The sequence below is a fragment of the Pteropus vampyrus genome, unplaced genomic scaffold, assembly GCF_000151845.1.
Source record: "Pteropus vampyrus isolate Shadow unplaced genomic scaffold, Pvam_2.0 Scaffold149, whole genome shotgun sequence".
Taxonomy (NCBI): domain Eukaryota; kingdom Metazoa; phylum Chordata; class Mammalia; order Chiroptera; family Pteropodidae; genus Pteropus; species Pteropus vampyrus.
This window is the reverse complement of record NW_011888930.1, coordinates 2599827-2625115: the sequence shown is the minus strand read 5'-3', so window position 1 is coordinate 2625115 and position 25289 is coordinate 2599827. Positions and strand designations below refer to the sequence as shown.

The 25289-nt window shown below is 36.2% G+C and overlaps 1 protein-coding gene across 1 annotated transcript in view; it reads left to right on the top strand.

Moving 5' to 3' along the window:
• Nucleotides 1–25289, top strand: part of RSPO2 (R-spondin 2) — a 155210-nt gene that overhangs the window by 86259 nt on the left and 43662 nt on the right. The window contains exons 4-5 of the mRNA XM_011369456.2: nt 8992–9135; nt 11230–11418. Coding sequence (XP_011367758.1) covers nt 8992–9135; nt 11230–11418 — 333 coding nt within the window. The remainder of the gene's footprint in view (nt 1–8991; nt 9136–11229; nt 11419–25289) is intronic.

The window sequence follows — 25289 nt, the reverse complement described above, 5'->3', positions numbered from 1 at the left end:
AATGTCATATGTAATTAAAAAAAGCTTATTAAAATAGGATGGAATTTTGACCTATTGACAACTGGTATGAAGTGTTCCCATGTTGAAGAACTAGATTCCAGCATCCTCATATTCGTTTGATATTTGTCTTATGCACAGAATCAGACAGTATATATAAAACATTATTAAGCCTCTTTAAGCTTAAATGCTATCATTTGATTTGAAAATGAAACCTTTTTTTTTTCCTTTTCCCTTCAATGTGCCTCATGAATTTCAATCATTCTCTAGTCTAGGGGTCAGCGAACTATGACAGTGGGTATAATCTGGCCTGCCGCCTTTTATGTGAGGCCCTTGAGCTAAGAATAGCTTTCAGGTTTTAAAGTAGTTTAAAAAATCAAAAGAAAAACAATATTCTGCAACATATAAAAATGATACTAACTTTAAATTTCAGTGCTCATAAGTAGTTTTGTTGAAAAATTGCCACCTGTGATCATCTACATATTATCTGTAGATGACAGACAATAGAGCTGAATAGTTTAGACAGACACTGTATGGCCCACAGAGGCTAAAATATTTACTATCTGGTCCTTTACAGGAAAAGTTTGCCAGTTCCTGTGTTAGCCTATTTAGAGTGTGAAAGGATTAAGAGATTCTTTTTGTTTTTCTTGGATAGAGGTTGATGGAAGGGCAAGACATAGATTAGCTTACATAACATATGCTTTTCCGTTTAGTTGGGTGGAGAGATCTGCCTTTTCCAACATTTGGAAAAATTCAGCTAAGACTCAGGTCTGAAGTTTATTAAACTGCTCTGATTCCACCTTACTATAGAAGGGTGACAGGCTACCAAAAAAGGAAAAGCACAAGTTGTAACCAAGATGAGAGATCTGCTACTGGCAGGAACTTAAAATCTGATAAGAGATATTAATTTAGTTTATAATTTTTAAACATTTTTCATTGCTATCATATTCCTTTCCTCCTTTATTTTGAGGTTGTTGCCCTCCACTTTCACTCCCTTTAAATGGAAAGAAAAATCCCTTTAAATGCCTAGCTTTGTATTCCCAGCAAATATGTCCAAGTTTTACTTTTGGTTGTTTTGAGAATGATTTCAAATGTGCATCACTTGAATATGAGAAAGGAAGCCAACATTTTTATAGTTCCTCATTATTTGACCACATGATTTTATACAAGCCTCAATATTTCTTCAGATTTTGTGTGTGTGGGTGGGCAAGCTATAATTTTTAAACATTCAACTATTACAGTGAAGCTACCAGCAACATATTTCATAAATTTGAATTTTGGGTTTTTATTTTAATGGACTGTTGTAATACTAAGTTAAAATGAGTCAGGAGGAAAAAAATATTTTTTGACTGCATATATATCCTCAGAAGTTAAAATAAAGGGCACTTTTGACATGTAAGATAGAATTCTCTGTCTATCTAAGAAATAATATATAAATTTCTGGATGGAGTCCATTCATCCTACCTAATTGCAATTTGACTGTTAAAGTTACTGCCAAGACCAGGATTTTACTCTCCTTGTGGTCACTGCCCTAACGGCCATGATAAGCCATCTTTAGCCCACTTCATAAATTGAACAGCTTCATTGTGCTTGGAAAGGGGCATTGCATATTTCGAATATATCTGTTGAAGGGCAGGCTTATTTGGCTCTAGGGAGTGATACAAATTTTATGTGGTACCTTTTACCTATTATTTTCTCATCTTTAATCTGATACTCTGAACAATCATCTGACATAGGTATCAGATGGATGGTGAAGGGAGGAGGGCATAGAGAGGATGTAATTCCCCTCCTCCCAAGGTCAAAACCAAATTTGGATCTCTGTTTTCCTAAATCCTAGTTCCTAATATTTGAAGCAGATGACTTTCTACGTAGGTACATATTCAACAATCGATTATATTCAGTTTGTTTGGCTGCATGACCTAAACAAGGGTAGATCCATAATATTTATTACAGATTGTTTTTTGAATAATATATGTAATTAATATTACGTATAATTATTATGAGAATTATAGTATAGTTAATATGTATAAAATTAAATTTTATTTGTTAAAATTATCACATGTACGTATATACCTGCATATGCACTCCACATGGAGTTCCCTGGTATCTTGTTTTCTCTTCCTTCCATCCACCATCTTGGACTGTCCCAGCTGATAAATTTTTACACTCATCATAGCTCACATCCTTTAATCACTAATTACACAGCAGATATTGTGCCAGGATCTTTGTCTCTATTAAGTCTTCGAATCCACCCAACAACTCTAGGAGATAGGGACTGATGCTGCCTCTTTTTTATAGATGAGGATACTGAAGCAAAGAGAGCTTTACTGACTTGCCCACAGTTACACAACAGGAAGTGAACCAAGGTTCTAACTGCATATCTGTTAACCATTGTACTGTTTGAGAGACCACTATTTTCTCAACATAGCTTTTATTTCCTGCCTTTGGCTCTTGTTCTGAGTGTAACATTCTCTACTTGGCATAGTTGAATTACATTTTATGCTAACTCTCCTAACTAATAAAGGCAATTTGACTTACACCCATTTCAATACCCTAGATCTTCTGTTAACTTAGAAATGCTGGTTATCTGTGTCATCACTCAAATTGTTCAGTTTTAAGTATGAAACATTAAGTCCTGAAAACTTTAATTCTGTCTTTTATTTTCTTTAGGTCAAAATATAATGAAGATTCTAATGAGCTGTGTATAACTACAGCACATGACAAGTAATGTACTTTTAGATTTTAGGTCATAAATTTCATCGATTCCTATTCTAATGGGATTACTGCAAATGTATATATTAGAAATACATGATTATGTAACATAAAACTTAAAAATTTTATTTAGGGATATTTACAAACTATTGCAAGTTTTGAGAGGGAATGATAAACAGTATTTTAAGTTGTTACAGAAATCGAAAAGTATTTAAACAATTATAAGAAACCTCGTATTAAGTTGCATAGTCCAGTACTTTCCTTGTGAAAAAAATTGCTGAAAGTCTAATTTCAAATGTCTTTTAGAACACCCTATCTCCTTAATTTCTGTTCAAATTTTAGCATACATTGAGCAGAGAAACCAAAGAATTTTCCAGGGGTTAGTCTGATGCTCTTGGATCCTTGTAACTGCAATCTGAAGACTAAATGCCCTTAGTGGGTGTCAGCATCTGCCACATTCTATGTAGAGATGCTTGTAGTTGGCAATAAAAGGCAACTGGGGAACAATGAGCAGTGAGATTTTCAGGGTGGGTTAAAGCAACTCGAAGCCCACTGTCCTGATGATCAATAACAGAAATGGATTCCTCAGTGTGTGTCTGAAGTCCTACCTCATTGATTACTTCCCTTTCTCCAATAATTGATTGTAATATATAGAATTATTATTTTTTTCACAGTTGGGTTTAACAGAGGTTGGTTTTTCTCTGCTTTCAATTCAGGGGATTTAATTTTTTTTTATTTATATGATCAGCCATGCTGAGATATCCAATTAAGAGATGGTTTTTGTCATCTAGATTTGCTGGTAAGATAAACAAAACTAACTCTCCCAGTGTTCCAAGGCCTTCAGAGAGCTGTGGGACCAAAGGAAGAGGGGATAGTTGTGGATCTTCTTCATGACTCAGTTTGTTGGTCCTGTTGATTCATCGTGACTCCTTTTCCCATGACTGCCACTGAATGTGGAGCCTGTCAGCAATTTTCTTTACCTCCACTCTCTTCCTGCTTTCAGGAAGCTTAATTTCCTGAGAATATGCACTTTCCAGCTCACCTCTGTATATACTGACATTACCCCATAGCCAGTCTGGGCACCTTTCCTTTTCATTCACTAAAGATCCTGACCTACCTGTTCATCTGTGCCTTTAGTTGTCCCTCATGATGCCTGGCTCCTGGTGGCTTTTACCTGTTGAAATGAGGGAACAAACCAGATGCCATCTTGGTCATGTTGCTCTCGTGCTCAAAAACCTCATTACAGTCATAGCAAGCCCTAATTTTGAACCTAACCTCATTTTAGTTCATTTTAACTGTTACTTAAATACTTAAAACCACACAAAGTACAAATGATTTATAATTTCACTACCTTTTTTTGGAATGAAATAGGAAGTGAAATTTCCCATCCACAGCAATTTAAGCCTGATAACCACCCCCTCCACTTACCCTCCAGTTCATTCAGGCCACTCTGCATGGGGTCCATCTCACACCAAGTGAATTTTCTTCATTGCCTTATTATGAATGGATTTGCCGTGGCCAGAACTCTACTTTTCCCTCTGTCTAAAACTTGCTCTCCTGAAGTTCCAACTTCCTTAGTACATCAATATTTACGTTCTCTATTATAAACACCTGTTTTCATGTGTTTATTTGCTCCTCTACTAAGACTCGTCATCCTTTATAGCAGTGGTCCCCAACCATTTTGGCATCAGGGACCAGTGCTCCTATGAGAATCTAATGCCTGATGATCTGAAGTGGAGCTGAGGCAGTGATGCTAGCGCTGAGGAGTGGCTGCAAATACAGATGAAGCTTTGCTCCCTTGCTTGCCATTTACTTCCTGTGCGGCCTGGTTCCTAACAGGCCACGGGCCTGTACTGGTCTGCAGCCTGGGGATTGGGGACCCACACTTTATAGCGAACAATCTTTCCTTCTACAATAAAGATATTTATAGAACATATGCAAGCAATCTCAACTAAGAATCCAAATGAGTTTTAAATATGAAAGAATTGAATTTTTAAGTGGCCTACTTGTTCACTTGGCAAGCATCAGAACCCTACCATGAATCTGGCACTGCGTTAGAAGCAAGGAATTCAGATTGAAAAATAATAATGAAAACTGTAATGACAGAATGGAAATGCACCCACTTTCTCCACCTTTCAAGTACCCAGCTCATGCCTCTGATGTCTGCTATGCTATGTCGCTGGGCCTGTGAGTGCCACACAGCCCACTCTCGGGGTTCACACCTCCAGAACAGGAAATGAGTATTATAATTTTATGTTCTCAGGGTCTGACAAAATACTAAATTTTTGGAGAATGTTTGGAATGAACTGTTGAACTAAGCTAGAGTATAATTTGAAGAATGTTATAATGGAGCCTGTATGGATACTGTGGGAGAACAGAGGAAGGGGTGCCCAGCCTGTATTTTTGTCTCTGGGCCAGACTCAGCCCCTTTTGCTAAATGACAGCCCTGTCAGACCACATTTGGGCACAGTTTCACTTGGACAGTAATTTTACTTAAACCGATATTGGCGGTCCTCATTTCATGGATTACATTTTTGAGGAGGCATGTAATTTAGAAGCATGTAAGTTGGCTAAACCCGGATTTTATATTTCTGAACAAAGACTTAAAGCCCAGATTTTTATAGAAAAGACTGATGTTTAGTAAACTTTGATATACCTGTTTTCTTACACAGTATAAAGTTTTCTGAGGTTTATCAGTCTATTGAATAATACCATTGCTATTTTAAAACTCATTTATTTATAAAATTGACACAGAGACTTTCCTGAACTGTTAATATGGTGGCTATTTCTGAGGAATGGGCATGATATGCCATTCAAGTAAGGAAGAGTATTTCTGTATTTTCTTTGAAACCTTCTGCATTGTTTTGAATTTTTATTTATAATGAGAATGTTTTACTTTTATATTAAAAATGAGTTAATAGAGTTGATATAAATTCCATTTACTTAAAGATAACAAGCTTAAGAAGTTTTGGGCAGAATAGCTACAAGCTGGCATAGGGGAGGGGAAGTATAGGACTTTGAGGCCCCATAAATAGTGGTTTTCTCCAAACCAGAAGAGGTGGTTACGAGAGAAGTGGCAGAACAAGGCAGGGGGTTATGGGTGAACCTGGGGCTGGTGAGAAGCGGTTTGTGGGTGCTGGACCGTGTCAAGGGGCAGGTTTCCATGGCAGGTGGTGTGAGCAGTTGCTGGCTTTAAAATCTTTCGGTTCATAGGTGTCCATGATTAGGTAAGTTGTGTCAGTTCAGGCCACAGAATGTAAGGGCTGCCGGTGTTGGTTTTACATTGTGGCAAAGAGTGACTGAGACCAGGAAGGTCAGCGGAGCGTCCAGTGATGTTAGGACTTGGCATCAATCAAAGCTTTTGTTTAAATTTTTTTTTTTTTTTGAATAAAAAATATTTAGTTTTTTCCCTTATGATTTGAGTGAAGGAAAGATGTTATACAATATATGAAAACAAAAGGATATTGTCAAGAAATGGTCAAATGATTGTGTATTTTGAAGGCGAAAGCAGGTTCAGCTTTATCAAATAAGGGATATAATTTCATGCAACCACATTTGGAAAAATTTGGGATGGGATAATGTTCCTTTATTTGTTCTTGCCCGTTAAAAGCAAAAGAATTTATTTTAGAATGTTAATAAAGTTTTATTTTCTGTAAATTTACGTAGGTCACAAATGCATAGTGAAATAATTTTTTCTGCTTTACTTCTAATACATAAATGCATTATAATTATAAAAGCTTTATATAATTCAGAAATATATATAAAATTTTAAAATTCTACCACCCTTTCCCAAATTAAGTTCTCCAAGCTGCTTCATACACACACACACACACACACACACACACACACACCTGCATATATTGTTTATTATATCATCCTATTTCCTGCAACTTGCCTTTTTCACTTCACTATAGATCTTAGAGCTTATTCTTAGTCCTTGCTTATAATTCACCTGATGCTGTTCCATGGTTGGAGTATTCTACAATTTGAATGCATCAGATTTTTATTCTACTTAAATTTGAGGACAAACAATTAAACTTTCTTCTAGCAGAATTTATGCCTGAAGAAGTTCTAAGGGACTTTACAGAGAATGACAGGAATTTTAGAAATTCCATATTCTATGAACTGGCATCAGGAGCGTGGAATCCAATGAGGAAAGGGAGTGATAGGTAACAGTAATGATCCACAAAGGACCTTGGAAAATTAATTCCAAATGCTTGTTGCTATAACTTTTTGGCCAGAAAGCTTATTGTAGGTCATGTTTTAAAGGAAATTCAGACCTTATAGATAACAGCTGATTTATGAAGTGTATAGTCCTCTTTAAAACATAAATACTTTGTTCTTTTCATCTTTTAGTTCTGTTTTATCTTTGGGATGTTTATCATTATTTCTTGGGAAATAATTCTAACAGAAAGGGCTGCTTGCTTTTTTTAAAACATTTGTAGCAAGAAAACCAACAATTTGTGGACATGATGGTCATGCATTTTGACCATGATTAAGAAGCTACTCACCAGCTATAGACCAGTGTTTTATTAAAATATAGGTTACAGCATTTAAGGTTATAAATGAACTTTTTATGGGCTGATAAACTGTTCTGTGCCTACCATCTTCCCCACAAAAAGCAATGCCGTAATTTGACTGTGAGCCTTCACCCACACATAGCTGGTTCTCCAATTGTAAATTTAGTAACATTTTAGGAGTTGAATTAGCTGATTCATGGTGGTCATTTAATACATGAAAACCCGTTTAGACTCAATATTGAAAGGTGAAGAGTCGCCATTTTCTTTTTAGAGGCCTAGAAACTCATTATTTATAATGTAATTTGACAAAAAAATTTTTAGCCTTTAAATTCTACTTTCTGCTTTTATTTTCTCAATTTAAAAAAATTTTAATATTCAATGATTTCATGTTTTGGTTACATTTTCTATTCCATTATTTCTTTGCTTGCAAAGAACTATATATTTTAAAGCTTTTCTGAATCATTGAAACTCCAAATACACTACCGGCACTGAGAGCCTTGTTAAGTGAATAAAAGCAATTTCGTAGAGGTTTACGTGCTGTTAGTTACCATCAATTAAATCTGCTGCAAGTAATGTGCTAGCTTTAGAAAACCTGACCTTTCAATTAACTGACACTCCATCCTTCTCTTCTTTCCTCTCTTTGAAGAGTAGTTTAGACTATATTATTTTTACCTGTGCAAGCCAGTTATGTCTGGCCCAGATGTTACTGGCCCTGATGTTACTATCAGGGAATCTGACCTAGAATACAAGATAAATTATTGCTTCTTTTTACACCGTGTTGTAATGTGTGTTGTTTAGTGGAAAAATACATGTTTCTAATCTACTATTGCTTCCATGTGCAGTATAGACTACCTATTATGAGCTGGGCAATCTACATATATTGTTATAAGTTCTCACAATAGCCTCGTAAAGTTGGTGACATCCCTCTTTTATACAGAAGGAAATGGAGGCTCAGAGAGGCATGTAGTTGTCCTGAGTCACAGGGCTGGTAAGGGCAGAGCTGGCACTCAAATCCACATGTAGCAGGCCTGAAAGCACATCTGTTTCAAAGACTGCTCCTACCGAAATTCGGTGTGTTATGAAGATTTAGAAGGCAATGGTTTGGGGGGCTTTCAGGACCAATTTAGCCACTACAAGCTATATGACTTTATCTCTCTTATTTAGTCTCAGTTTCCTATTTGCAAAACAGGGATAGTACTGCCCACTTTGTAGGATTAAAATGAAAATGCATGTAAAGCCTTTGACACATTGTATGTTTTAAAGAAATCACTTAAACTACCCCTCCAAGTTAAGACACCCTCCGATGAAAGTAAATGCCAGCATTGACCAACATAAACAGGATTTTACTGTTCTGAAACAGAAGACACTGATTAGAGTATTCCCTTTCTGTTTTTCATTGTAGGTCTTTTGAAGAGCAGAACAGATTTCAATCCCAGCAGCAATGTAATTTGTAGTGGGGGTGTTTTTCTTTTTAATCTTTTGCTTTAATCCCATTTGGAGTTGCGAACATTTCTGAAGGGTCTCATGCTGCTTGGGCCCTGGGCTGAAATTTCGTCTTACTTTATTGATGTGGTGAGCTATTAGAAGAGGTAGGAGTGATTTAGAATGAGATGGCATTAGGAGACAAACGAGTTGAACACATATTTCTCTGACCACTAGAATTTCGGTTGAGCTGACCAATGAGTTTTGTGAAAGTTTTATTTGCAAAACAAGTGTATTTCTTTGACTGAAATTATCTTTTTCTCTTTAAAATTGTTTTTAGGGTGCAGAATAGAAAACTGTGATTCTTGCTTTAGCAAAGACTTTTGTACCAAGTGCAAAGTAGGCTTTTATTTGCATAGAGGCCGTTGCTTTGATGAATGTCCAGATGGTTTTGCACCATTAGATGAAACCATGGAATGTGTGGGTGAGTAGTTTTTCATGTAACTTTCAAACTTCAACTTTTAACACCTCTTTCTTGGGGGAAAAAAAATGCATGCTAGATATATATCAACCTAAAATCAAAATCTTGTTAATTAGCAATGAAAATTATTTAAGTGTTTTGCTGACTTTCTGAATTCTTTAGGCATCATGACATTGGGTAGTCTCATATATTACATCTTGCTACATGATTTGCTAGTTGTACATTTACTAGGTTAAACTATTTAAATGCTGATATCAACATTTTTATCATGTGTAATATATCTGTTTCTTAATTATTTTAATAAACTGTTAGTAACTGTTAAGGGAAAATATTTTGTTTAAAAGGAAAAGTTTTCAGGCAGTATCATGTGGTTACCTATTCTGTTACTTCCATTATATATATTAATTATAGTGCTTCTTAGCCATTTGCTTAAAAAAATCAATCGGAAAGAAAATTTTTGTGTAAAATACATTTTGTTGATGATTGCATGTTGCCAAGTACATTAAAAAATTTTACTTTTACTAAATTTAGATATCTAGAATGCATAACTTAATATACACATATATACTATTTGTGAACAATAATTAGAAATATACATTTTATAAATTTTATATTCTTTGAGTATTTGAAAAACACTTTGGTTTTGGGTGTTTATACTAATTTTTTACTGATTTTATATGATTTTGGTTTTATACTACTGATTAAAAGGTAAAGATCTGTGAGTGCCTACATTTTGATGAATGCCTGAACCTATTCTTAGATGTAATGGCATCATCACTAGCTCAACCCCTAATCCCCAACCTCTGAATTTTATCTGACATGTTATACATTTGATATGATGTACAATAGAGCTATGTATTATAAGTGAGATTTGCCATCTCCTTGAAATGGAGACTTAAAAGAAAATTAAGAACTTCTTTTCTACAGAAATATTGCTAAAATAGTCTATAATTATATATTTGAAAGCTTACAGAGAACACATTTAAATGAGAGGTTTTTGAAGAAATGTGTAATGTTCCTATTTGCGTGTGTTAATACATTCATACAGGCAACACCCTATTGAAAAATAAGAAAGTCACTAGAAGAGTATATTCAGAATGTTGAGTTGGCTTTTGAGAGGCTGGACCCAGCCCATGACAAATGTTCAATGGAAACTCTTATGAAACTCTTAAATGTAAACAAATTACATATCGGGTCCTATGCATTCCCCTGAATACAAATCTTACATAGCTTTGAAAAATCTAAGAATAACCATGATGCCTGCTGAAATCTGGAATATTGAAATGTGTGTAGACTCTGGGGCTGAATCCTCATCTGCTAGTGCAAAGGGGCTTCTTAATGGTGAATTTGATGAAGAAGGTTAACTTTGACTATTTTTGTCCCTTTATTGCCCCACCCCAGGGAGTGGAGGGTAGCCTACTTTTCCACTACATGAATTTACAAAAGAGGATGCTAAAAGCTTTTACATATCTAGGAAAAGCATACATTTTTCAAATATATGATCATACTTGTTTACCTTTCAAACTGTAGTAATATACAGCACCAATTTAGGGAATAAGAAATACATACTATGGTTTCTAGACACCTATTGAAAGAATTGAGATAATCAGAAAATGCTAAATAGATACCCTATCCTTTCACCAACTACTTCCAAAATAAAACTCACACATTTGTGAATTGTAGTGGGGACATTCAGAATTAACCCATAAAATTTTGTCTTCTGTCATGGTATAGAAATAGTATCCTCTACTGTAGGTTTTAGCTATTGCATCTTTTAGAGATTATATATTTCAGTGTCTTTAGAATGGACCGGTAGCACGTCTTCAAAAAATGAACTAAGACAAATAGAAAGTAATAATTTTTAAATTACTTATGTGGCAATTATTTGTTGTAAATGGAAGTAACCCTATGTATGGTTTAAAGAATTAAAGTTCCTAAAAGGCAAATTTGGTTTTGGTGGGCTGTACAACTTAATTTTTGGTATCTGAAGGTCGGAGGTAGGGGGAGTGGAAAAACACAGCTATGTATATTTGGTGACAGTGGAGCAAATGAATACCAAATTTTTATTTGTGTTTGTGTTTTTTAAATCTTTATCAGAAGGATGTGAAGTTGGTCATTGGAGTGAATGGGGAACTTGTAGCAGAAATAATCGCACATGTGGATTTAAATGGGGTCTGGAAACCAGAACACGGCAAATTGTTAAAAAGCCAGCAAAAGACACGATACCATGTCCAACCATCGCTGAATCCAGGAGATGTAAGATGGCCATGAGGCACTGTCCAGGAGGTGAGTTTGGATAACCACTATCATGGGCTGTGTGCTTTCTGAATTCTCCTCTTCCATAACCACCCTCCCTTCCAATAACTAATAGTTATCTATGAGGGAAACCTGATAATATCATCAGTGAGAGGGTAAAATTCCACATTGTACTAACTTGGAGATGAATGCTTAAATTGTGAAGAATACAAAGTGAATATTTCATTCATTTTCATGGTATGTTGATAATAACTTAGAAGAGTACAATCCAAATGAGTTTTCTAAATTGAGATTTCTAAAAGTGTGTTAGTTGGTTTTTTTGGCTTATGAAATCAGGCCTTTGCAGATGTTGCTTTGGAAGAAGCAGCCAACTTTCAGTTGAGAATAGTTTAGATTAGAAAGGTTTATGGAATCTGTAAAATCATCTGCATCAATACTAGTTGAAGAAGACAACTTAAAATAAACTTGCCCAAACACTGGGAGGAATAAACATTGTCTTAATGTTACCACAATTAGCCGGTTCTCTTTGTTTTCATAATAATTTGTAGAAAACAGCTACTGGGATGTGTGTGTTTATTCATGTCTTTGTAGTAATTGTGCTGATTTGCAGTAATTATCCTGTAATAACAGGATTAGGCCCATTTACAAATTAGGAGAAGCATACATAGCTCAGGTGCCGGCCGACGCTGAGTAAGTCTGTTTTAAATGCCGTTATCGGCGCTGTCACTGCGCTTCTTAGAGCAGAATCGCTTGTTACTGTTTATTTTATCACTAGTGGATGCTACATTACCAGAGACGAAGTTGGGGTTTTTCTAGTCCACAAGATAGAAAAGCAAAAAAAAGGAAGTCGTGTTTGGAAAATTGCCCTGTAAAATAATAAAAACTTTTGCTTGCCCTTATTCTTGCTGTTGGTGCATAGTTCTTCAGCTTTGTGGCTGTAGCCCAGAGAGAGAATATATATCTGCTTAAAATGGATTTATATCCATATTACTCTGCCTCATAGAGAATGCCTATGATCCATGGAGGAAGACAAACTTAAGACTTGAAGACTCCAGTCGGCCTTTGAGAACTATTAGATCCAGATTCAGAAGCTACTATTAGGAAGGCAGCTTTTCCTCTTGAATTAGTTTTGCTTTGCTTTCCTGGGCCTTTGAAACAAAGTTTTTTTGGCTTTGCTTTTCACTAACAAGGATGGTTTTGTTCACTTAAACTGGGTATTTTTCAGTCAAAATATAAGAAAATATTTTCTTACAAAACTAATAAGCCACTTCTTGGATAGCTGAGAGCATTTAACCTGCAACCTTGTACCTAAAAACAAACCTGATGGATTCAGGTATTGGAAATAAAGACTTCCTTTGTTGTATATTGTTTATACAACTACCCTCCCCGCATTTCTCTTCCAGCAATGTGGTCCCCCAATTGTGGTTTACGTTAATAGCAAAAATTAACCTGAAAATGCTCCTCTAACAAACATGCTTATGTGTAACAAGAGCCAGCATATTCCCCTCCCCTCCCCAAATATTTTGACCTAGCCCCAGTCTTACTTGAGAATTTTATAGATAACAACTAGATTGTTAACCTATAATGTTTACTGTGCTCTTATTTTTTGTACTACCAACAACAGTATATACTGCCTTATAGAGTACAACCTGACACTGTCAGCAATTTAAATTATGCCAAAACAAATGCTTATGTATCATCTGCTAATATTCGCTTTCTGACAAGTGACCCATTAATGAACTCTGATTAAATTCACATTTAGGTTTTACCAAGTATTGTTTATTAGGTGAGACTATCTATTGTTCTACATTTTCAGTTTAATAAGTTCAGTTTTTATATAATCTTCAAAGTGCACAGGTCTAAAGGTTATATGGGAATTTGCTTTATATTTTATAAAAAGAGAACTACAAAAGAATTGTTGATAGAAATGGAAAATTACTCTGCAATAAAATAACTGCAATAAAATAAATGCAAGAAATGAAAACTAGAAAATTAATTTTGGAATTTGAGCACTAATTGATAAAAATTGGCATAACTTCCAGTGGAATACCCCACCTTGCCTCAGGTGAGAAAGCAAAAAGTTTCTTTCTTCAGTAGGTCACGGTGATTAATGGAAGAATGGAGAAGAAAACCACTTTATCCCATTTTACATCTTGATTTGATTTTAGTGATCTGCTTTGACAAACCATGCAAAAATGTAAGTCGTAATCAGGTTGGGAATACAGGCATTTTTCAGATCTTTTCAACATATGTATGGATTTTTCTCTTGTTGGAGCCAGTCTTAACCTGATTGCACACAAACACAGCCTTAACCTCCTTCACACTGAAGCACCACCACATTAAAATCAGCTGCTTTCGATTACTGGAAAGCATAAGTTAGAGGTCAGCGTAATGGAATAGTCACTAAGTGTATAAGACATTACACTAAAAACTATTAAAAATGAGAAAATAAATGAATGCAAGATGAAAAAAACAATGTAATGCTTTAGCTTACTTTCCTTTTAATTGTCATTTACTATTGCTTTTAAAAAAAGAAAGAATATCTGGAAATATCCTAAGTCATGAATTAATTTACACTTGAAGTTACTTAGTGTTCATTCCCAAACTTTTCTTTTTGATTAGTTATCTTTTCTTTTGTTTCTAATGACACAACCTGTAGAGTTTCTTGGGCTTTTCTGACACTCATTTTTCAGGATTCTGGTCTGGCGATCAGGAGATCTGAGTCTCTGTACCCTGTCAAGTCATTAATTCTGTGACCCTTGGCAAGTCACTTAACCTCTTTTGGCCTCTATTTCCTCATTTGTAAATTTGAGAGTATTGGGGTAAGCAAGCTCTAAGGTCCCATCCAGTTCTAAAATCCAGTGATTCTAAGATTAATTGCCAAAACATACGGGCAAGTTCTGTGGTTGTCATATGAAGGATTAGGGAGAGACTTATAAGCCCAAGAGCACTGTTCTATAACCAAAGAACCGAACTACTTTTTCAGTAGTTGCACTGTGCATTTGTCAAGCCTTTCATATCTGGCACCTTTCACCCTCCTCTGTCCTCCTCCTTCCTTCCCACAGGTAGTCAACCTTCAAAGACTAAGCAAGACTCTTTTTAAGTTCACATATGACTTGTGGTTTAGCTACCAAGATAGCAGGAGGATGGAGGAAGAGAAGAGAGAGAGAAAGAGGGGGAAAAAAAAAAAGGGAACATAAAAGGCCATGGAAAAAAAGAGAAAGATGGACAGTGAGTGAGAGACGAAATAGACCGAACAATGTGTGTCGGAAAGAAGGCGGAAAAAGAATGGACTCCTTAAAAATGAAGACTGTACTCACTGTAGATATAACTGTCTTTACTCCCTTCCCTCCCACCCTGAGCACACGAATTAATAGAACTCATCCTAATAAAACAGAGACCAATTTATTCTATTAATATATAACCTGCATCTTTAAATGGAAGGGATTTCAAGTCTCAGCCATGTTATATATTAGGCAATATATTAATAGAAAAATATAAATATGCTATTATCACATATTTAAATGACAGAAGGAAGAACAAAATTGTGATTGTAGAAGTACAAAGGTGGAAGATGCTTGTGTACAGGGGAAAATGGTGACATTTGGAGGCGGCTGTACTCTTGCACTCTTTCACAGGCTTGACCGACATAACTTCCACCTAAAACATTTTATCCCATCTGTTGGGACTCATTATTTTGTAAGGTCTCAAGACAACTAATTTTAATTCATTCATTGATATTTATTGAGCACTGCTATGTACCAATCATTGCTCTAGGCATAACATTGCTCAGAGTCCTACAGACTGTTTTCTAGTGGGAATCGTGGCAATAAAGAGGTGGATGAGTGCATAATTTCATGTGGAGATAGGGGCTGTGAAGAAAAATAAAGCAGGATAAGGAACTAGTGAAAAAATTTGTTGTGGGTGTAAATTTTATTTAGGGTGTTCAGGGAAATTGAGGGAACATCATTTGATTAGAGATCTGAATGAAAGATTTTTGAAGATCTAGGGGGAAAAAATTAAGCTATTGACCCCGTGGCTGTGTTATGTGACTATCCTTGATCCTCCCACTATATATTAGGGAAGAGGAGGAGCTGAACTCTAGTGAGGCTCCAGCTGGTCCATGAGGATACGTGGCAAGCATCTAGTGGTAGAGCCAAGGGTTGGACCAAGGTTTTGCTACCTAGGAAACCCAGGTTTTCCTGCGCCTCTTCCTTGTTTCTTATAATAGATGTCAAAGATAAGGCACGGCTGTCCAACATCAAAGTAGCCTACTTTAAACTATTTCTCCCTCCAACTTACATATCATTTTACGTTTGTTCTACAAATACTTTAAAAAATCATGGCACCCTGCCCTCAGCACCCCCTCCCAACATCTTCCAACTTGAAATATCTGCTGAAACCTACCCCAAAGGTCATAAATGCCACTAGCTTTGCTTCGGTTTGGCTTCCCCTGCTAAGACTTTCTTCTATAATTTTACTGTCATTGGTTCTCTGTTTGTTGGGGGGCGGGGGCGGGGCCGGGGAATTGTGACTTCAAGATTGTGATTTCTATCCTCAGCCTTTCATGGTTGCTCTCTAGCTGAGGCTGCCTTGTATTGGGTCACACCCAGCGTCCATCTCTGCCCCCTTGCTCCCTGGTCTGCATAGAAGCGCTGGGATCCGAGCCCCACCCCCACATCCAGTAGCTCTGTGCCCAGCATGGTTTTCCTCTTTCTGACACATTTAAGCGGTCAGGCTGTTAAAGTAATTTAGGTGATGCTCTGACACATGCTCAGATAGCTTTTTGTCCCTTTTGCTTGCGGCTGCCTCAATGCACTGTATCACATTTGTAAGAAACAACACAGTGTAACTCTTTAAGCCCTAGTTGCGTTTTCTCGGGACTGTGCTAAAATTTAAATATGGAATCTGCTACTACATACTATTTCAATTTGAAAATAACTTATTCATCTTGTGAGAACTTACTTGACCATTATCCTTTTTTTTTTTTTAAAGCGGCTTTTAACTTGGTAGGAAACAAAAGAAAATATTATTTAGCAACTTAGACCCTTAATCTCTGCAAACATCTACTTTTAAAAAGGCAATAATACTAAGGCCTCTCTAATCTTTGTTTTCTGTACATAAATTGACAGCAACATGTGGACTAGGTATTAGATAATATAACTAAAGATGGTTGCAGATTGTGATGGATTAAACTGAGAGCAGGAAATAAGCACAATTTCAGTAGGATAAGGGTCAAGAAAATATGCTTTAGACATATGTTCTTTATTTCTGTACATTTTGTTTACATTTGAGTTGTAATTTATGTGGTCTGTTTTATACATGCCAACCTCAAGAGTAGTTTGGAAGAGAGAGGATAAGAGGAAAACATTTTGTCTTTTGAAACTTTCATAGTTGTCAGGAATGTAGCTATTGACATTTTTGTATGAAAATGACAGCATCTAAAAAAGGGGAATTCTTGTTGCCCCTCTGTTTGCTATGCTAAATACTTTATATTTTAAAATCAGTGATTTGTGTTACTCGCTTTAAGCAAATCATGCTAGTTCCCAGGTACTCTAGACAGATGGCACCTAATTGTAATGTTTATAGTAATTATAAACTGGGACAGTCACTCATAAGCAAGCAGCCACATTTTAAATGTTAATGTATAATTGTTATATTAAATTCATGTTTATCAAAGGTCTACCTGGCCCTAAACATTTCTCTCAGTAGCTAGTGTCGGAAATTCCCGCTTTAGTGATCTTAACAATGAGCATTAGGCAGTGTCTCGGGCAGTCTGCCTGCCCTGCCCTCTCCACATCCCCTCTCCCACTTGTTAATTTTTTTTACTTGTTTGCTGGAAAGTGAGTAGGTGGTAAGTATTGGTACCTGTTGTTGGTGGTGTTTTCTGTTTTTTCTTTCTTTCTTTTCTTTTTTTTTTTAAGCAATGATACCTGTGTTGGTTGAAATGATTGAGCCAAATGATACCAAAATCAGATCTACTAATTTTCACATTTCAGAAAGGTGACAGTCTGAGAGAATGGAGGAGCAGAAAAGCGGGCTCTATTGCGGTGTGCACCGGAGAGCATGACAAATCCAGAAAGGGGTAACAGTGTCGTCCTGGACTTAGACGTAGAAATCCAAGGGCGTGTAAAGCGCCCATCACATAGAGGCCGAGGGAGGGGATATAGGATGACCTCTTCTCCCAGTTTCATTGTGAGCCTGTCTCGGTGCCAGCCTTGTTTGCCGGAGGGGCCCGGGAGCGAGCAGTGAAAGGGGCCACACCTCTTTGTGCCATTCTCTGCAGCTTCCCATCTGGAGTCTCCACTCGCCCCTTTAATTATAGTCTGGAGCAACATGTACTAGTCTCTTTTATGGGTACTTGTAAAAAGGATTTCTCAACTACATATGCCACCGAAGGTCGGACGTTCTATGGGCAACAAGGCAAGGACAGGAAAATTCCAAAGGGCCTTTCTTTTATGAATTTTACACAGCAGTAAGCTACTCTGATCTTAATGTAAAATATATAAAACCATTTTTACAACACTTTAAAATAAAAACAACTTTAATAGGGCACACATGGTGTCAGTGGGAGATTTTTCACCCCCTTACAGGGGATCTTTTTTTAAAGAAAAAAAAAAAAAAGCTTACGAGATAGGAGAACCTCAAGTATAAATCCCCAATGGTTTCCGGAACAACTTATTCTCCTCACCAGACACCTCCCTGGGAGCTTTCACTGGTGTTGATAAAAAGTGCAGGCGGTTCGCTCATTGAGATTTCCTGTAAATACTTCTCCAGCTACTGGATTGACCAAGAGCTGTACTCGTGGATATCCTCCAGGATTAGGAGGCTGAAAAAAACATTTTAATGGAAATCATGACAGAGTTTTACTAAAATCTCAGTGTGATTCATGTTGTCATCATACAGAAGTGGTGAAGACAATAATGTTATTTGTCCAACAGGGAGAGGCAAAAAAGGTTCAAGTGGCAAAAGTTATTATAATTTAAACGAAAAATGGAAAGGCAGTAGATTTTCCTTTACAATTGATCTGTTTATATAATACTTGGACCTAATTTTTCTGTGTATCAGTATTTTCTTGAATTTGAGGACTTTGGAAACTGGAAGTAAATATTTGAACTTGTATAGTCAAGAGACATTTAATAATTGATGTTATACCCTTATATATTGCCCATTTCTTTAAAAATTTAATAACAATATAAAAGGATATTTGATAACACACTAAAACAAAACAAATTTAAAAGATCAGAACTAGGAAACACTTAAATTAGAATAAGAGCTTAGGACAAAGGAAATAGAGCACATGAATATGTGTTGGTTGAAATGATTGAGCCAAAAATTTGGAGTTGGGTTTCCTATCAGGCAAAGGGGAGAAGTAGATACGATTCTATCGTATTTAAAATAAATGATTATAAAACAGAATATCAATTTCATAACAACTTTTGGAGGGAATATATGTGTATATATATGTATGTATATACAAACATATATGCATGTGTATATATACACACAACACACATATACAAACATGAATGTATACACATGTGTATGTATATGTGAACATATACACATGTATGTGAATACTCATTCCAATTTCAGACACATCCAAGTATGTGCATATGTGTAGGAGGGGTGGGACTTACATCATAGAACTGAGGAAATTAATGATAATTCTCATAGAAAAGAAAGTAGTCTAGTTCCATAGGAAAGAGACATACATTAAACATATTTCTCAAATGGAGAATCACATCCAGAGCAACGAGTAGTATGGCGGACAGCGTCTTCAACAACATCCAGATAACAAACATGTGTTTCCAGAGGTAGAAAGCAGCTCAGGAATGTTTATCCCTCAACGAAAGCTGACGTGTAATTGTGAAATATGTGTGACCTGGCAGAGGCCCGGGCAATGTGGAATCAGGGCTTTTTTGACCTATCAGTTATATCTGAATGGAATCGTCCACTTGATTGTTTTAGTGACTATTGAATACCTTTAGAACTCTCAGGTATCTAGTAAATCTAGAAAGTGTGCATTTGGATTAAGGATCAGTTACCCTTTGAACTTGTCAATAAGCATGGTATCTTTCTACATAGTAATACGTACTTAAGTAAAATCAGGAATTGCATATTTAGATGCAGTTATTTCTAGTGATTATGTCAAGTTCCGCACTAACATTTTAAATAATCTTTTCCGATTTTTGTTTCTTCAAGACTGGCCTTAAATTATTTTAATCTGGCAAACTATTTGATATTACAACCATATAGATTTTGAGTAAATATTCACTGAACTGAATTGACTTTATTAAAATATGTTACAAGGTGCCTTCTAATTCCTCTTTTGAACCCACTCTGACAACATAATTCAGGTAGCAAATGCTGGAGCCGAATTTCCATTGCAATCTGTGATTTTTCCATTGTCATGTCTGCAGGTTCATCAAACCAATAGTTTAAACACCTATTAATTCCTGTGGTTTTTTAAAAATGGGCATATTGGAAGTGGGGAGAATACAGACAAATAAGTTTATAGTCTAAGTAGGGAAGAAGAAGATGCACGTTACAAAATAACAAAAGAAAAGCAGAATTAAATTAATTGTGAAAGAGTATTGTTACAGGCTCTGCTATTATAGGAAAAAGCATCATTTTTAGTTGTTGTGGCCAGAGAATGCTTCTTGAAATGCAAAACTTATATTAGGTGGGGTAGGTGGAAAACACATTAAAAAAGGAAGTTTTTTTTTGTTTGTTTGTTTTTTAAGACAGAGTACTGTGGGGAAAGGTGCAGATTCTGAAGTGTGCCTCTCGTGTCCAAGGGAGAGGGAGCAGAAGAGCCTGGTTGAAGTTCAGAGTTCGTGAATGTCAGTCACAGAAGCTCATGGCAAAAATATAGTTGCATGCTGATTGTGAAGCGCTTCTATGGAGAGGACAGGAGTTTGAATTTTACCTTGTACACAGTGGAAAGCCATAGGGGACTTTTGAGCATGGACGTATTTTAGTAGGTTGCCAACTGAAGACAGAAGTGACTGCAGTTGTGCTGGTTATGCGTAAGTAAGAAGATAAGACAAAAAAGGAGATAAACTGCACATCCCAGATTTGGGGTAGTGCTTTAAGCAGAGTCTGAGTTTGGGAGAATTAACAGAGAAGACATGCATTTCAATGTTTATGCATTTTTCTGTTATGCTTGCTTTTTTAGAGTGCAAAATTTTGCCTTGACTTGCAGTCCTCTATGACCCTGAAATCTTTTTCTGCCAACTTTCTAAGCCAAGCCATTCTCCAGTTTTATTAGTGCAGCTAAATAAGCTGTACTATTTTTTTTTTTTTAAATCTGGGCACATTATGCATTCACCCTAACTGAACTATATTTGCTTTCTAACTACCACTTCCATTTGCCATTTACTAAGACTCTGGGAAGTATTAGTCCCTGTTTTCTAGCTTACGATGTCCACTTTCTAATGGGTTTCTCTTACCAGCCAGCTTGGAGTACTCTGAAAATTTAAAGCATGCAAATATTATTTAGATCAAGGATGAAAATGTTCCCAGAGGGCGCAATTTCAATTGTATGATCTAAAGTGTTTTTATCTAGCATGTTGTTTATACTAGCAGCTGCCTAGAACATTGGGTTGAGAATAGTTATCAATCTGTGGTGTTTGCAGCATTGTGTGAGAAGCAAGGTATCATGTCTTTGTTCTCTCATTTTAATCCTTTAACCCATTCCGTTCATTACTTTTTCTCCTGCCTTCCCTCTAACCTCCCAATACACACTTGGATGTCTTTGACAAATGGTCGTCTAGTTTCTATTTTATCTCTTCAGCGATAGTGGATGATGATTGTAAATTTGGAAAAAATAGCATGGAAAAATAGTGGAAAGAGTTGTAAATTTGGTACATACTGGTCTTAGACACTTATTGATTGAATGACATCAATCAAATTAATTTCCCAAAGCTTGGTCATATATGAAATGTGGATAATATATCACAGGATTGTTGTGAGGAGTAAATGAACATATATGCAAATAGGCACGTTTTATTATTTTTGCTTTGTTTTGTTGTAATTGCTGTTAATTCTGCTATATTTTCCATTCTCCCTGTGGCTGGTTTATTCTTGCCTCTTTGCTCTTTGATTCTTGCTTCATGGCTTCAGCTGTCATTTAGGTGTGAATCGTCTTCCGAATCCCACAGATCTGGCTGTTGATGGACATCTCTCTCAGATATCCAGCCAGCATGTCAAACCAAGCATAGCTGAAACATACTGTCGTCCTTTCAAAACCTTATTACTCCTTATTACAGGTATCACTAGCTTCCCAGTTACCCAGGCTCTCAGCCCTACCTTTGAATCTCTTCCTTTCATTCAAAGTAGGACTCAGGTCTTTGTTCAACCACTTAAACATATGCAAACTTGAGATGTTTACTTAATCTCTCTGTTTGAGCATCCACATCTATATTATGAGGATGACAGATGCCCGTTTCATAGGATTGTTATAAGGATTAAATAATATCATTCATACCTTGCCTTACACAGAGTCAAGGATCAGAAAATGTAGGTCATTATTACTTTTTTTTTTTTTTAAATAACCAGCCACTCAGTCCTGTTTCTCCACCGTCCATTCATCTTCATTTCTGTTGTCTTTACTTGACTTGAAGGCCTTTTTATTCTCTCTACCTAGAAGATTGCAATAGTCTTTGGTAGGCAGAGGAAGTATAGGCTAATCTACAATTCAGCTAACAGATGTATCAGTGTATTCAAAGTTGAACTCATTTCTCCTCATTTGCAGTATAATCTAGTTGGGGAAATTGAAACATTAAGTTCTAAAAATACCCAGGGTAGTCATTTAGTATCCTGATTAGCATAGAACCTAATGCAGAGCAAGTTCCACATGTTGAAAAGGATGAAGACTGCAGGATGTCTATGACAGGTTAATGGTGGCTGGAGAGGTGAGACTTCAGAATGTAGACCTGGAATTATGGGAAGATTTGAATAAGTGAAAAGAGAGTGGAAAGAAAAGATTGAATAAGCAAAAGTCACACCAAAAAAAACCCCCAAACGGATATGGATAGCCTACCATTTACGTAAACATGGAGAATCTGTTTGAAACAACATATGCATCAGGAAGTAAAAGGGGAAAGCTGTGGGCAAAAGAAGTAGAAATAAAAAGAAGAAATGAACTCAGCAAATACCTCAAAGTCAGTGAGAGTTGGTTATTGACTTGAGCCCCATGGATTGACTAGTGCTAGAAAAATTTGAGATTGAAAAATTATCACAGGGAAGAGGAAGTCTCTGTCCATTTGTGGTGATTCATTTACAAACGTCCAGTTTGGGTATGTGAATATTTAAAAAGAAATTAAAGCATCAGTATGACAGTGATACATAGTTTATAAGTGGACTAGCAACCTATGTCATAAGCAATGAGCCTAAAGTTAGGAACATGGATACAGATATATAAACAATTCAGTAACGTGTGTTGTGTCACTGTACCTAAAGACGTTTTTGCTATAGAAATTCAGTTTCTTAAACCTGTTACATGACAGTAATTGAACCTTGAAAAGATGGTAGGATTTATAGAGGTTCAGAAGGAAACTCTAGATCTAGATTCAGGAGTGGTCACTATGTCCTGGTATGTGGGTTTTCTCATAGCTCATGGGGGTGCCTAGCAGGTAAGGATCCGGCCTCTCTGGTTGAGAGTAGCTTTACTTTTTTTTTCTTTTACATTTTAAGGATTCTGCATGAGTTTTCCTTTGAAAAAAAAGAACATGTCTTTCTATAAAACAGAACTTTTAAGTTACGCTCATTTACATCCTTCTACAGAGAGGCTGAGTGAATTCCCCCGGTAATGATCATGCTAAACGCAAAGCTTGGTTTTCGCTTAGACATTACACTTAGAGCCCTTTCTCCCATAAAGCCTCATTATTTTCCAACTGAGTATTCTCTGGGAATTCCTTAGAGGTAATGCAACTAGGATTGTTCATGTTACTGCATATATGTCCTCTGTGGTCCCTGGTCTTTAATTTCTGCAGTGTTTTCTCTCCAAATGGTATTATGAAATTTAGCATGTATTGAATTCAATGTGCCTATATTTTATGGTAGACTCTGCAAGATTTGATGATGGATCAATTTTAAAAATACTCCCATTAACTAGTTTACTGATTTTCACTTGGATCTACAAATCATATTCAGTTAAATATGGCATAAGGTAGACAAGCACGTGATATGCTCCAAACACAACTTTATTTCATCTTGAGCTGCCTTTTTAACATTTTATTCAATAGATGTTATCTTCCCTTGTTCCTAGGGGGAAATTCTGGCAAGTATTTTCCATTCACTTTTTGGTGATACCGTCCTATGGTCGCTTTTAGGCACTGATAGTCTTAATTTAGTTATTGGAATGTCTAGTTCAAAGTCATAACAAAAAAATTAGAAACTTGAATTAGTTATAAGTCTTTCATTATTATCTTGAACTTATAAATAGAACATGTACAATATACTTTGGCTGATATGAAGAGTTTATTTTCCAAAATAGCAAATAGAGAAGAATCTATTTTCCAAACTATCCTTTTCTTGAAAATTCTAAAGGAAATGAACCTCTGATGAAATGAAATGGTAAAAAGCAACTGAATGGAAGACGTGTACTGTGTAGACTGCCATCCCTTTCTCTCTCTCTTCATCTTGTGTCAAAACCTATAGGAGGAAACCGCATTCATATCTTGCATGCATGCAAAGATTTCTTGTAGTATTCTTCTATTTTCATGTTGGGAGTGGTATTGCTCACTCCAGTAATTGAAAGTAATTTCTGCTTCAAATGTCAAGTGTCTGTTGCATTTCAGATCTTCCTCTACTTGGTATAACTGTCAACTCCAAGCACACAGACTGACCTAATACAGTCATCAAGTATGCTTTGAATTAAGAGTTATTTGGCTAGCTTCTGTAGCTCTGTTTGAAGCGGAGCGCTCTGCGTTGCCGGTACCACTTTGCTTCTACTTTATCAGAAACATAAGACCTGTATATCCCAAGAACTACTATGTGAAATGTTCCACCAGGTGGATGACATGTGAGCATATCTAGTTGCAAAACTATAACATCAGTAGTAGCCTAATTTGAACCATTCCCTTTATAATAGCTTACATTTATTAAGAACTTGCTTAAAGGAGTTCAAACAAGGGTGGTGACCTCTTAAGCACCCATATTTTAAAACTTTTTTTAACCATACAGCCCTCAGATTGCTCATCTTTTATGTAACTTTAAATACTTAGTAACAAATGATTCCACAATCAGTATTATGCAATGAATCCACAATTAAAGATGACTGAAAATTCAAAATATGTGGTCATGTATTCTTGTACATTTGTATTTGTTGCGGGGGGGTTAGAATTAGTGGGTTCAGCACTGCATTTAGGGACATGTTCAGTGTTGTGCTCGGCATTTTGTTTGACAGTTGTCACATTGTTTTCATTGTCTCTCCACTTTGTTTATTTCCCTGCTTCTTAAGCAGCCTGATGAAATCTCATCAACCAACTGGGACTGAATTTTGATGAGTGCCAAGTTGCTTTGATGAAATCTAGTGTAATTATCTTAAACCCGAGTTTATTTGGCTTTAATGCTGGCATATTCCATATTGAGAAAATTAGCACATTTGTCCGCTACTGGAGATAGAAGCCCAGTAAGAAACAAAGATAGCTCAAATACAAAAAGCAACCACAATTTAAGTTCATTTTATACCTTTGTTTCAAAACTAGCTTGTCCACATGTCTACATTTTTTTTTTTGGTGTGTTTTAGCATCCGTTCCTTTTAACAACAAAATCAGAATTTAGCTATTAGCCAAAAGTGCCCTCATCCACAAATTAGAGGAAGAAAATTTATAATTTCTGTTGGCCAGAAAAATCTTTGGCATCCTATTATCTAGATTTGCCTAAGGGTTGGG